This window comes from Oryctolagus cuniculus, chromosome 15 (assembly GCF_964237555.1).
Source record: "Oryctolagus cuniculus chromosome 15, mOryCun1.1, whole genome shotgun sequence".
Classification (NCBI taxonomy): domain Eukaryota; kingdom Metazoa; phylum Chordata; class Mammalia; order Lagomorpha; family Leporidae; genus Oryctolagus; species Oryctolagus cuniculus.
In genome coordinates this window covers 13,595,410-13,608,568 of record NC_091446.1, presented here as the reverse complement: position 1 = coordinate 13,608,568, position 13,159 = coordinate 13,595,410, and the positions used below count along the sequence as shown (strand labels likewise).

The 13,159-nt window shown below is 57.2% G+C and overlaps 1 protein-coding gene across 11 annotated transcripts in view; it reads right to left on the bottom strand.

Annotated features, from left to right (window-relative positions):
• The window catches only part of HSPA12A (heat shock protein family A (Hsp70) member 12A), a 145,906-nt gene that overhangs the window by 51,614 nt on the left and 81,133 nt on the right, over positions 1-13,159 (bottom strand). Inside the window, exon 1 of one of the 11 annotated variants that reach the window (XM_051824197.2) lies at positions 10,941-11,157. The exons of 9 other annotated variants lie outside the window; for them this stretch is intronic. In XM_051824197.2, coding sequence (XP_051680157.2) covers positions 10,941-10,983 — 43 coding nt within the window. In that variant the 5' untranslated portion in view covers positions 10,984-11,157. Of the gene's footprint in view, positions 1-10,940; positions 11,158-13,159 lie in introns of those variants that run through there. One more of the 11 variants, XM_017348606.3, reaches the window with a different exon arrangement.

Genomic DNA, 13,159 nt, shown 5'->3' with positions numbered 1-13,159 from the left:
TGGAGGGAGGCAGCAAACTGGACTCTTGGCCTGGCTGTGCTCAGCATTCTGGAGCAGCCTCTCCCCCTCCCTGACCTCTGTTTTCCTCTCTGGAAAATGGGAGCATAGGGCCAGCCCAGACAGGGGAACCCAGGGCCCCATCCGGCCTCAGATGCCACCCCTGGGCTTTGTGTTCTGAGGACCCCTTTCATCTCAACCTTGGGAAGAGGACTGCGACAGCTGAGCCGTAAACACTTTCTTATCCCAGTCAGCAGAGATGGCCCCAAGGACAACAAGACAAAGAGGAAGGAAGCAGCCAGAGGAATTTAGCCGGAGCCCAAGGAAAACTGGGGTCCAAACAAAGGGAGGCCAGACAGAGGCCTCAGAGTCAGCAGGAGCCCGTCCAATGCCTCTGTCTTCTACGTCCCAAATGCAACCAGAGGTCTGAGCGACAGGACCACGGTTCCCGGTGACAGCGAAAACAGCAAGACCCCAGCGACTGATTTACAAAGAGCAGGCGCATACAGGTTATTGTCAGCTTGCAGGAAGCAAAGGACACCCGCAAAGCCACCTCCCTCTGGGCTCTTGGGGTGCTAAGTGGGTGGAGGGAACAGGAGTGTCACCCACAGAACTGACTTCCCTCCTGGAGCTTCTGACATTGAAATTGGAGCCCAGCAGGGCACACCGTCCAGGATGTACGCAAATGCCTGGGAAGTAAAGCATTCTCAGAAACAACACACTGCAAAGTAAGGCAGGAAGAGGAGAGGGGCCCAGAGGCTCTCCCTGCCCCCAGACCAGAGCAAGTACTCCCCATGGACGTTCTTTCTACATCAAGTATCATTCAAGCAACTCTGCTACAGTGCCGTATGTTCCTGAAAATCTGCACCTCTGCTAAACGCATACACTAAAAATAACAGGATTCGGGAGAAAGCAGGGCTAGTGCACATTACTCCACACCTGCAGCACCTCGCAACGAGATCTGTCCACAAACAGTGCCGGTTCTAATAAAATCCCGCACGGTCAAGCCACAGGCACCAGGAGCTCTGCCCCTCCTTGGAGATGAAGGGTCTGGGGCCATCACTTCTTAGAGAACCACTTTCATCAAAATTAAAAACCCATCGGGAGGGCCAGTGTTGTGTGTCGTGGGTCCTGATGCTTCCAGCACCTCCATCGCGTCTCAGAGTGCTAGTTTGGGTTCAGCTATTTTGCTTGTGATCCAGCTGCCTGCTGATGCATATGGAAAGTCAGTGGAAGATGGCCTGAGTGCTTGGGCTCCTGCCACCCCTATAGGAGATCTGGATGGAGTTCCTGGCTCCTGGCTTCAGGCTGGCTCAGGCCTGACCTTTGCAGCCATTTGGGGAGTAAATACAGCAGATGGAAGACCTCTCTCTCTCTCTCTCTCTCTCCCTCTCTAGTGTCTGTCTATCCTTCTCTGTGTGTTGCTCTTTCTCTCTTGCTCTTCCAAATAAATAATTTTAAAAAAATTAGACAGGGGCCAGTGCCGTGGCATAGTGGGCTAAGCCGCTGTTGCACTGGCATCCTATTTAGGCACCAGTTCGAGTCCCAGCTGCTCCACTTCTGACTCAGCTCTCTGCTAATACACCTGGGAAAACAGCTTGGGCTCCTGCACCCATGTAGGAGACCTAGAAGAAGCTCCTGGATCCTGGCTTGAACCTGGCCCAGTTCTAGACATTGTGGCCATTTGTGGAGTGAACCAGTGGATGGAAGATATCTCTCTCTCTCTCTCTCTCTCTCTCTCTCTCTTCTTTCTCGCTCTCTCTGTAACTCTTTCATATATATAAATCTTTTAAAAGAAACCCATCTGGGGCACCACTTGCATCCATTATTCTCTTACAGGCTGAGTTTTCCTAGGTCTTTCATCTACCTCTCAGCTTCCCTAGAGAGCTTAGAGTGTGGAAAGATCCTAAAACAGTCGTGACATGTACTAATGGAAGGTTCATCTATGGGTCCTTAGCCTTATTTTTCTTTTTCAGTTCTTCATATATTATCCTTTAATCATAAAAAAGAATGTCTGAATGTATCAAGAACACAAACGTACTCGAATAAATTGTGAATGAGCCAACAAAATCTTCAGGTCCCCAACATCGCTCCCGTATTTATCAATTACAGACATGTGTTGTAACACAACAGATGAATAATTTCAAGTGTGAGATCATCTTCAGGCACTCCCAGCAAGTCTTCAGAAGTGAGAAGACTACGAGTGGATTTCAAACATAATACAATTTCCTTAAGTACCTACTGGTAACATTTTAGTCAAACTGACTCTGTCAGATTAAAAATAGCACATGGGGCCAGCTGTGGTGCATTGGGCTAAAGCCCCAGCCTGCAGTGCCCGCATCCCATATGGGTGCTGGTTCGAGTCCTGGCTGCTCTATTTGTGATCCAACCTCTTGTTAATGCGCCTGGGAAAGCAGTAAGAAGATGGCCCAAGTCCTTTGGCCCCCTATACCCGTGTTGGAGACCCGGATGAAGCTCCTGGCTCCTGGCTTCGGATTGGCCCAGCTCTGGCCATTGCAGCCATTTGGGGACTGAAGCAGCTGAAGAAAGACCTTTCTCTCTCTCTGTCTCTCTCTCTCTCTCTCTCTCTCTCTCTCTCTCTATGCCTCTGTGTAACTCTGCCTTTCAAATAAATAAATATTTTTGGAAAATGAAAAAGAAATAAAAATAGCACAAATTCCTGGCCATCCCTCCCACTGACGGGAGCCTCAGCTCCTGCACCTCTGGTATGTGGGCTGCCTCCGTGCTGCAGGAGCAGCGGCTTCACACGGCCTCCCAGGAGGGTCCCAGGCCTGGCAGCTTCCCCTCCCGGCCATCCACCTGCTGCCCTTGGACCGCTGTAAAAAAGCCTGAGCCAGCCTCCTGGAGGATAAAAGACCACAGAAGAGAGGAGCCAGGCTGATAGCCAGCGCCAAGCCCAGAACCAGGAGTGAGGCCATGTGGGACTGTGCTGTCCAGCTGGGCCAACACAAGGCAGCAGCCACGTAAATGACAGTGAGTGGGCCCCACAAAAGCACCACTGACCCAGACCTGCCCACGGAGTCCTGAACAAATCAGATGACTTGTTTTAAGCAGTGAATGTTGGGATGGTCTGTTACATAGCAAAAGCAAATATAATATGACATTTTATAGCCATTTCACTAATTCTCTAATACCTTAATACTTTTCTCTTGCTTGGGAGCCAATAAACCTTTGATTCAGGTCTTCAAGAATCCATAGGCCACTAAGAAGGGGCTAACCCAGCCCTGAAAGAGGCATGTCTCCAGTGACCCTACCAAGTCTGCATCCATGTCAAGGGCTAAGGGTGGGTGTTGGGCCTAGAGGTTAAGACACAGGTTAGGAGTTTCTTGTCTGACATCAGAATGCCTGGGTTTGCTGCCTGGCTCCAGCTCCTGACTCCAGCTTCCTGAGAATGCAGACCCTGGGAGGCAACAGTGCTTGCGTGCCCGCCACCCACGTGGGAGACAGCCTGGCCCAGCTCCGCCCACTGCAGACATTCGGGGAGTGTGTCAGCAGATGTGAGCACTCTCTTGCTCTCCTCTGCTCTTTCTCTGCCCCTCAAATAACATTTAAAAAAAATCTCAAGGGTGATCAACAGTCCAAACTCCAGGGGAGAGGATGTGTGGCAGGTGCATGAGGAATCTGAATGGCAGACACTGATCTTGAGTCAGCTCCTGGGGGAGATGGAAGGAGTTCTAATACTCCTAAACCCAGACAAGGCACTAATATTCCTGGCTGAGCTAGGCTCAGTCGCCATCCTTTAGATTTGTCCATGTGGTGTTTCCTGGAGCCTGTGTGACCACATGACAAAAGGGACTTCACAGATGTGATTAAATTAAAGATCTTGAGAGATGAGATTGCCCTGGATTAGCCAAGGCTAATCCTTTCCCAAAAGGGGGGAAGGAGAGAGGGGGCAGAGGCAGGCAGAGGGGAGCTGACACTGGAGGGTGGGTGATGAAGAGACCGTGAGCCAAGGGATGTAGGTGACCTGCGCAGATCTGCACAGGCAGGGAGACGGGTCTCGTCTCAAGTTTCCGGAAGGAACAGAGCTCCACCAGCACCCTGGATCAGCCCAGGGAGATCCACGTGGGGCTTAGCTATGACCTCCAGATAATAAACTTGCATTGTTTAAAGCCACTAAATTTATGGTAATTTTTATGATAGCAACAGGAAATGAATACATTGCATGATTCCTCCTGCCTAGGAGAATGTAACTTGGAACATTGGTTCATAACAACAACTAGTCACAAGAGCTAGCATTAGTTCACTGTCTACTTCATGCTCAGCTCTGTTCTAGGCGCTCTTCTTGTAATAAACTCATTTACTCCTCGCAGAGCCGATGTGCAGACATTGCTATAGTCCATATCTTGCGGATGAGAAAAGTGGGCTTAAGCAACTCGCCAGGATCATCTAACAGGTGGATAACACAGCCCTGGTTTGAACCTGGGCAGTTTGGCTCCGGCTCCTACGTTTCACCATCACACCTCCCAAATCACCTGCACTGACAATAACAAAATGATTGACACTTCCTAAGCACCCTCTGTGCACCAGGTTCTCGCAAGCACTTGACATATATCCTCTTGCCGAATCCTCCCAGCGCCCCAATGGAGCAAAGATCATTAATTATCCCCTTGCGAGCAGCAGAAGGAACGGAGGGGGCAGCCATGTTAGACCCAGATGTCCAACACAGCTGAGCCCAGATGTTTCAGAGCCCAAGGCCCAGGTTTAACCTCACACCCTACTGCCTCCCTCACCCCACTTGGGTCCACATGGCTGCGAAGAGAACAAAGGTAAGTAGCAGCTTCCAAACTGAGAAACTTAGAAAGGGAAAGGAGTCACTGTTAATAACTTCAGTGGACAAGGGGCAGAAGCTAGCACCATCCCAGCAAACCCAAACACATGGTCACTCCAAACACAAGGGGACTGGACTCAGGGCCCAAACCCTGCAGGTCGGGGTTCCCCACAAGGGATGCCATGGAGCAGCTGCAAGCCAGGACACGGTCAAGAGTGAATACTGAGGGGTGGTCCTGGCCACCACAAAGCTCCACATCTGGGGACCCAGCACAGAGGTGGAGCCTGTCTGAGGGTGGACTCCACCTGAGGACAGAGGTCAGGTAGCTCTGGATAGAGTCCAGGGATGCAAAGACCTTGAACCCCACTGGCTACGCCAGTCAGGAAACCCAGTGAGTGGGGAGCTCAGAGTCTTGGCAAAGGGGCAAGTGGAAGCCAAAAGCAGTCAAGAACCTAACCTGCTGTCCCTAACATGCTGGGTCTGTTGGACTAGACACCATGTGGCTCTGTGCAACTCCAGCGGGGTCGGCCCATCTGGACAAAATGCAGCCGCTGCTACCTTCCCTACCTACTTCCATGGGGATAACAGCAAGCGTTTACCATGCACCAGGAGGCACTCTCAGCACCCAGCATGGGTTATGGGTGTAGTTAAAAGCCAGTCCATCATGATTCCCACTTCACAGAGGATGAAACTGGGGTGGAGACAAGGCAGCCAACAACTTGGGCCAAAATCCCAAAACTGCAGCTGGGATTGGAATCCAAGCTGACCGCCCCTGTAAAATGCTGCTGGAACATTCTTTCTTCTCTACCCAGTCTCCCCAATGCAGCCCACCCCAGTGAAGGTCCCTGGGAGGGGCACTCTCTGGTCTCCCGCTGTCGCCAGAGCTGGCACAAAGCGTTCTGTGGGCAACGGCTCCAGCTGCCGTGTGATAAATGCTTCTGTGCATTCGTGCTGGGTTCCTTTCTGTTCATGGCAAGTGGCACGGGCTTCCTATTTATGACACTGATAGCGTTTTCCCAAGAGAAACGCATTTTCTTTAAATGGGCTCATTTTCTAAAGAGTTGGTCAATCAAGGCCTGGATGGTAGGTCCCTCAAGAAGTTTGGAAAGCAGTCACCTGGGGACAGGATACACCTTTGGCCAACAGCGCCGAGTTCTGTTCTCACGGGGCCTCCAGGTACTGCATCACCTATGAATGAATTCAAATCCTCTGAGCCCCAGTTTCTCCCTACGTAAAATCACCCACTTCATGGGTGTCTGTGCAGATTAAATGAGATGATACAAGGGAAGCCTTTAGCACAGAACCGCTGCTTAAGGAAAATCTGCTGCCACTGACGGCCAGGGGTCAGGGTCAGGGAATGAAGGTCCCAGGCCTGACAGCTACAATTCGCTGACTCACAAAGTGGGCTCCACCCTCGTGGGCGAGACCTGGGCATCAGGACTTTTGGGAAGCTTTGCAGGTGACTCTTATGGGAGAAGCAGGCTGGCAGCTAACCCCAGAGGGCTGTCCAATGACCAAAGGATAGTTCCTGGCTCACGTCCACTCAAGGCCAGCATGGGCCTCCAGCTGCCATCACTCTCATCTCCTCCTGGTAGACTCTGCGGGAGGGAGCACCAAGGGTTCCTATGTCACGTCCAGGGGCCCTGCCTCAGCACGTGCAGGATGCAGGTCTAAAGCAGTCGGGACCTGAGCATTCACCCCACTTAGCCCGAGTCAGACTCTGCTCTGCCCTCTTTCTACAAACCCCAAGGAAAGCAAAACAGCTTGACCCACTGGGCCACATGATCTTGGTGGGCAAGGGTACGGGGAGAGGTGGGAAGGCCACCTCACTCTTCCTCTCACGGGCAAAGAGGTTGATACATGACAAAACCATTTCCTGCCCATTTCGTATCCCCAGGACTCCCACCACGGATCTGTGCACCCCTTTCAGAGACCAGGAAAGGAAAGTTCAGCTGGAGCTGATAACAGCCTTCGGTCCTCCTCTCACTGCACCTGCTACTGCACAGCTTGGAAAAGAGCAGGACTGGGAGTCACGTGCAATAGCCAGGATGCAGCTAGAAACCTGCAGAGCTGGCATCGGCGGGGCCTGTGGCTTCCGGTTTCATTTCGGCATGCTATCTGCTCCTGGACCAACCCTCTCCCGCCTCGGATGCCCAGGCCCTGGACAGCCACGCCCTCCCTGCCACATGCTGCTCATTCATTAAAAGCCCCTGATTCCTCTCTGCCACTCTAATTATGCACAGCAGTCATAAAGCCACTTTCTCCCTTCCCAAAGAGCCCTATTTATATGACAAGAGAGCATTTGGCCCCCACAAGATTGAGTCGTCACTCAGAGGCTTGTGGGAATCAAAGCCGCATCTCTTCTGAGCTGGCAGAGCCCCGCCCGCCACCCCCCTCCAGCTTGGCCCGTTTCTGTGCATCCACGTTTCTAGAAGCTGCCGCTGTGGAGTGGGCAGGAAGTGGATGCCATTTCCCGCTGCTGGTCTTGCTGACTCAGCACACAGTAAGACATTTATTGAGCACCTACTATGTGCCATTACTTAAACAAGGAAATCAAAGACATGGTTCTTGTCCCAGTTGGGAGAAAAGGCCCTGAGAGAAACAGCATAAGTTCCTGGGCCCCACGACTGACCTCTCGCCCACTCCAGTCTTCAACGGCTGGCCAAGTTACTGAATTGCTCAAAGCTCTGCAATGGCCTCATTGCAAACGGGTAATCATAACAGTTCCAGCCTCGTGAGGTTGTTGGAGGAGGAAATTGGATTCCTGCATATAAAGCTGGCACCATGACAGGCCCTCCACAAACACGGGCTGGGGTCACCAATGGTTGAGTACCAAAGCTGGGGGACCACGCAGGTGGATCTCACATAGACACGAGACCCAGAAGGCTTCTGGAAAAGTGACACCTGAACTGGGTTTTGAAGGATGAGTAGAAGTTTGCTAGACAAAGGCAGGGGAGATCATCGGGTTCTGGGATACACAAGACAGTGTGTAAGGGACACACACAGGTAGCGAGTGAGGCCCCCGTGGCAGAGGGCACAGCTGCAGAGGCAGCTGTTAACTGGGAAGCGGACCCTGCAGCCAGAACCCTAAGCAGCCTTCCCCATCATGACCTTTGTTTGGTTCCTCTGGGGAAGGCAAACAGCCCCGTCCACTTCCGTCCATAGTGGGGTGGGCACAGAAAGAGGCGGACGCACTGTCTGCTAGCCACATGCTCGGTCACTCGCACACTCGGCCCGGTTCCCTGAGAGCCCACAACACACCAGGCACGTTGCTAGAGGAGGACACACAGCGTGACCGCCCGGACCCCACGCCCAATGGCCTGAGCCCCAACCCTCACTCAGCCCTGTTCCAGCCTTGTGCCGCCCGGCCTGCTGCATTTCTCCTTGGGTGCAGCATGGGTGACAGAGCCCCCCGCCTAGAGGCGTTCATTCAACAACCAGTGTGGTCGGGCCCAGGTTTCAGCCCACACTAAGCCCTCAGTAAATGTCAGGGTTTCGAACGCATGTTTGTGCTATGACTAACTGCTGAGACAGCGAGAATCCCATCTCCAAGGGCCACTGGTGCGAGGCCTCCAGGACCCCGGAGCCCAGGTGGGCCTGCCTGCCCACCATGCCTCCCCTCTGCCCCCACCCTGCACAGAATTACAAGGCTTCCACTGTGCATGCCTAGACCTGACTCAGCCACCCCAGGAGCTGGCCCAGGGTGCAGCCCCAGAGCCATGGGGGCAGGGTGGGGCTGAAGGTCTTGTCAGCACGCTGCCCACCTTCAAAAGTGCAAGTGTACAGAAAGTCACCGGAACAGCAGGGAGCCCCTAGTACCTGCCACCTCGCTTCAACACTCTGCCTACCCGCTCCCCACCCAATCCCTGCACCACTGGGGTGCCCACAGGCCACCGTCCCAACACGGTGTGATGCGTGGGGCTCTCATTCCTTGAGACAACCCCCGGTCGATGCTCCTAACAGAGGGGTCACCACCCACCACTTCCACCTCACTGAGGGGCTCCAATCCCTGCAGTCTGATGGCCTGGGGCCCAACCAACACTTCCTGGATGTGTGACCGTGGCTAGGTCACTCGCCTGTGTGTAGACTTCCCAACCCGGCAAAGAGGAAGGCTGGAACAGGTTTGTTAGAAGACTTAGATAAAATCATGCATGTTCACAGACTGCAGCGAGGACGTTTTAGAAACGGATGCACGGTGGGATGGGGGAGGAGCAGCAGACTGCTCCTACGCACTACTGTTAATATCCGCACCCACCTACCCTCCCCCCCCCCATTTACAGATGGAGGAATGGCAGCCTGGAGAGACACATGGAGTTCCAGCCGGCTCCTCAGGTGGCTGAGTCTGGAGTCCATGCACCGGGCAGTCTCACCTTGAACTGTACAGCATGGGAGTGCAGTGGCAGGTGGCCCAGTCCACCGGCATTTGTGTCCCCAGGGTGGACAGGGATCTCTCCCAGCCCTGGCTCGCGTGTGTGTGTGTGTGTGTGTGTGTGCAGGGGAGAGGTGGGCACCAGCTTCATTTTACAGGGTGAAGCGGAGTTGCAGAGTGGGCATTCATCTCTGTTTCCTCTTCCCATTTGACAGATCCTACGCCCCCCTTGCACTCCACACAACCACCCACTCCACCCAGCAACAGAGACAAGAAACCGGCTCGCCAACTCTTGGACTAGCCATTCCAGTGCCACTCTAGCATCCTAATATCTTCCACCAATGGAAAGGGGAAAAGGGTGAGAGACAGGAGTCAATGCAGTTGCTGAGGAAGGTTCAGACAAAGACAGCTGCCTGACCCTTGCCGGTGTGTGTGCCAGCCAGGCAAGGGCAGGAGAGAGCTGCGGGTTCTGGTGCTTTGGGGCATGGTCTGGGCTCTCCACCGCCCCTCCCAGGAGTGAGCCCTGCCAGGATCCCCCACCCCCAGCCTGCACTCCCCCACCACTGCAGCGCCGCGTGGGGAGGCACCTCCCAGATCCGCAGGAACAATGGGCTGGGGAGGGGGCAGGTGCGGCTGGGAGTGCAGCAGAGGGCGGGGGCCGGCGGCCACCCGCAGCGAGACACTGGAGCAAGCGCCCAGGGCGGCTCTGCGCCCCTGAGACTCAGTTTCCTCGGCTTTGGGGACCCCGCAGAGGCGAGCGCTCCTATCCCGGCTGCATTTCCCAGGCGAGAGGGCATTTTAATTTCACCCTCTAAAGGCGGCTTTTCCGCAGCTCCGGGGAAAGCTACGGGGCCCGGCTCCACTCACCCCAGGGCTCTCGGATCAGGGACGCGCGGCGCCCCGATGCGCCCAACTTTCCCTTCCTTGGGACCCAAGGGAGCCTGGAATCCTGGCCAGCCCGAGCTCCCCGTGGCGGAAGACTTGATTTACGGCCCTGGGCTCCGAGCCGCTCCTGCGCTAACCCAGCCCCCTTCCCTGGTCCTCTCCCGCTACCCTCCCTCCTCCTGAGCCCTAATTACGCTCCCTAAGCAAAGCGTCCCTGGCACATTTGCAGAATTCGAGCGCCGGTCCTCCGCACCCGGGGCCCCCTACCCTGCCGCCCGCAAGGAGGGGACCGTCGGGCCCCCGCCGCTCCGCCCACCCCAAGCCCAGTGCGTCCCTGGGGCTGGGCGAAGAAGGAGGAGGGCTGTGGTTCGGCCGCAGCTGCAGCCCCCAGCCCCGGCGCTCGCTTGGGGCCCGGGCAGGACTGGGTGAGGGGCCAGGTCCCCGTCTCTGATTTTCCCAGGCGCCCACCCCCGCCTGGCTGAGTCACGGAAATGAGCCTCTGCGGAGTCCTGGCCACTCCGCAGCCGGCCATTTACCGGCCCGCCCAGGCCACGGACAGGAGGGGCGGTTCTCGGACTCGCACCCGGCCCCACAGGAGGCGCCACCCCGCGGTTGGAACAGCCAGGGTGCCCCGGCTGGGACTGCGGTCCCCGTCGCAGTGTGGGCACCCCGGCCGGGGGAGCAGCACGTGACGGAGCAGCAGCCCACCTCCGGCCTCCTGGGCCCCCAGCCCCGCCGCGGCGCTGACCCCTGCCCGGTCTGCGAGGGCAGCAGGATGCAGTGGGCGCGCTCGCTTTTACCACTGCCCGCGAGTGGACTGCGGGGCACCGGCCCGTCGCGCCTCATCCTTGCCCTGCCCCGGCTGCCGCAGCCGCAGGACCCGCGCCCCGCGCTCACCTCGGGACCCGCTGTCGCTGCCGCCAGCCTCCTTGTCCGCCATGGTCGAGCAGCCTCGGCGCGCGAGAGGAGCCCTCGGCGCAGCGCCCTTGCGTGAGTCTGTGAGGGTCCCTCTGCGCGTCCTCGGGGACTGAGGCGCCGGACAGCGGGAGCACCGCTCTGACGCGGCCGCCGCCGCAGCCCGGGCTCCTCCCCGCGCTCCTCCCCGGCCCGCCCCGCTGAGCCGGGGCCAACGCGAGAAGGCGGAGCGAGGCGGGCGCAGCCCCGCACCCGCGCCCCGCCCGCCCCGAGCCGCTCCGAGGCCCGGCCCCCTCCTCTCGCGGGCTTGAGGACCGGGGGCGCGCCCCAGGGCCGGCCTGAGCTGGGGGTGGCCGCACGGCCGGGAGCGCGGCTCCGCGAGCGCCGGGGGCTGATTCTGGAGGGAGCCCCGGGCCCCGCGCTGCGTCCGTTCTTTGGAAGGCACCCAATGGCCGGGCCCGAAGCCTTCAGCCGGCACCGCACACTCCCCAGCCTCCAGGAGACGCCCGCTCCGGCCCCTCCGGTTTATTCCCAGGGTCCCAGAGGAGCGGGCCAGGGTGGCAGACCCAGGACGCGCGCGGGGCCGGGCCCTGGGCACCGTCGCAGGCGTCCGCCTCCACACCGCGCGAGGACTCCATGGCAACTCGCCCGGCGAGGCGCTGGAGGCGGAGGCGGAGCGCGCCTTCCCTGTGTATGGGATCCGGCCTCGGAGGTCTGAGAATAACGGCGTTAATAATGCAAGGCTTCTGATTCAGTCCCTGTCCCCGGCCGCCACACGCGCGCCGCTGGCACCTGTTCTGCCCGGCCGGGGGCTCCTGGGGCCCCGTGCCATCACCCCGCCTTGGCAAGGGGGGCGCGGCTGCGAACCTAGCGACCACCGTTAGAGGGGCCCTCGCTGGTGCCTGCCACGAGGCGACGCATCTCCTTTTCTCCCTGTAACTGTAGCATCTTGCAGATAAGGAAGCAGGCTTAGTGGGGTTAAGCGATGATCTCAACAGCACATACAGCCCTTGGGCGCCAGAGACGGGATCCACCTCCGCTGTCCCTGACTTCCTGAGATGGACAGCGTATGCCAAAGGACACCGAGGGGACGCTTCATTCTGCTGCCCTCAGGGATGGCCAGGTGGGCAGAGGGCTGCTGGGAGAGCCCAGAGACCCTGCTCTGCTCAGAAGGTGCTGACAGAGTGGGAATGTAACAGGAAATGTGCCTTCTCTCGCCTGCATCAAAAATCCCAAATGCAGTCCCTAAGCTTCAAGACTCTCATCTGAGAAATGGGTATGACAGGAGACACCTCCACCCACATACACTTCTCTCTCTCTCTCTTTTTTTTTTTTTTTTTTTTTTTTTTTTTTGACAGGCAGAGTGGACAGTGAGAGAGAGAGGCAGAGAGAGAGGTCTTCCTTTTTGCCGTTGGTTCACCCTCCAATGGCTGCCGTGGCTGGCGCGCTGTGGCCGGCGCACCGCGCTGATCCGATGGCAGGAGCCAGGTACTCATCCTGGTTTCCCATGGGGTGCAGGGCCCAAGCACTTGGGCCATCCTCCACTGCACTCCCTGGCCACAGCAGAGAGCTGGCCTGGAAGAGGGGCAACCGGGACAGAATCCGGCGCCCTGACCGGGACTAGAACCTGGTGTGCCAGCGCTGCAAGGTGGAGGATTAGCCTAGTGAGCCGCGGTGCCGGCCCACCCACATACACTTCTAAGACTGAAGAGGATTCGGTGAGATGACACATGTGATGTGCTTCCTTGGCATCACGCACATGGCCTGGAGTCCAGAAAGCGGCTAAGAGTCACAGGCATCATTTCGCTAGCCAGCAGTGGCCAGCTGTGCAGAGCAGTGAGTAGTGGAGGTATGTGGGGTGCAGCCAGTGTCCTGTGGAGCACCCTTTCCCTACAGAGAGGCTGCTTGCCTGCAGAGACGACCCCACCCCCCACCTTCTCAGAGGCCAGACCCAAGCGATGGGTTCCCAGCCAGGGCCTGGAGGCCAGGGTGTGTGGCACCCAAACGTGGACAGGAAGGAGGGTAAAGGCAATGCCCCTGCTACAGCCTGGCCCAGAAAATCAGGATGCAGAGGGAAGGGCTGGCCCTGGCCCTCTGTTGGCCCTGCAGCTGCCTTCTGGTTCTGCTCCCGTCTCCTGCTGAGTGAAGAGGCCTCCTGGGTTGGAAGGGGAGGAGAGAGGTACAGCCCCTGGCTCTCTGTC